Genomic DNA, 1,182 nt, shown 5'->3' on the forward strand with positions numbered 1-1,182 from the left:
ATAGCGCCCTCCCCTTCCGGAGCACGATAGTGTTTTGTTCACTACGATCGTGGACTCTAGTGGAAGTGCCACTGATGTTGACGGCTTACAAATTAGACCTCTCTAGCTGACATCAGAAGTGCATGTGGTATGTACTTCTATTGATTCGGCATCTCTGCATTTATTCGTATCTTTGCTTCTCGAGCCATAACTCTTGTTGAATATCATATGTACTAAGTCGTCTTATTTATAATAACATTTGTTGAACGTGGAAGTTTTATTAAGCGTACTGCGACAGTTAAGTATTAAAAACTAGTATTCTTTGTACAGTCATGGCCGAGTTAACAGAAACGTGGAACCTTGACGACTCTTATCTAAACTTAACGAGCTTTGATGACTTTGAAAGTAATAAAACCAACGAGACCAAAACGTTACCAGATTACTTGACTTTTAATGCAGACAGCGTGAGAGAAATTGTCGTCTACAGCATTCTGTTTGTCGTAGCAGCGACCGGCAACCTCCCGGTCTTCATCAGCTTGCTCAGGAATCGTCAGAGGAAGTCCCCCGTGAAACTTATGATGTTAAACTTGGCTGTGGCGGATCTCATTGTTACCTTTGTCATGATCCCCCTCGAAATTTCGTGGCGTGTCACGGTGGAGTGGATAGCGGGAACTATTGGCTGCAAGATTATGCTGTTTCTACGAGCATTCGGACCTTATCTTTCCTCTATGGTACTTGTGTGTATCAGTTTTGACAGATATTTTGCCATTGTCCACCCTCTTAAACTTAACGATGCCAAGCAGAGAAGCAAAATCATGTTAATATGTGCTTGGGTTATCAGTGTAATCTGTGCTGTACCACAAGTAGGTTCACTGTTGTAGATAATAGTAGTACGTTGTTATCATTGAATGTTCAACTTAAGAACTGTACGTTGTTATCATTGAATGTTCAGGTTACGAGATGTACGTTGTTATCATTGAATGTTCAACTTAAGAACTGTACGTTGTTATCATTGAATGTTCAACTTAAGAACTGTACGTTGTTATCATTGAATGTTCAACTTAAGAACTGTACGTTGTTATCATTGAATGTTCAACTTAAGAACTGTACGTTGTTATCATTGAATGTTCAACTTAAGAACTGTACGTTGTTATCATTGAATGTTCAATTAAGAACTGTACGTTGTTATCATTGAATGTTCAA

General features: G+C 39.1%; 1 protein-coding gene across 1 annotated transcript; it reads left to right on the top strand.

The window, feature by feature from the left end:
* Positions 1-304: 304 nt before the first annotated feature.
* Positions 305-860, top strand: LOC106471053 (gonadotropin-releasing hormone receptor-like). The gene has a single exon (XM_013931637.2). It carries the CDS (start codon positions 312-314, stop codon positions 858-860), a length of 549 nt encoding a protein of 182 aa, XP_013787091.1. The 5' UTR covers positions 305-311.
* The last annotated feature ends 322 nt before the right edge of the window (positions 861-1,182 follow it).

Source organism: Limulus polyphemus, unplaced genomic scaffold (assembly GCF_000517525.1).
Source record: "Limulus polyphemus unplaced genomic scaffold, Limulus_polyphemus-2.1.2 Scaffold4374, whole genome shotgun sequence".
NCBI classification, from domain to species: Eukaryota; Metazoa; Arthropoda; class Merostomata; order Xiphosura; family Limulidae; genus Limulus; species Limulus polyphemus.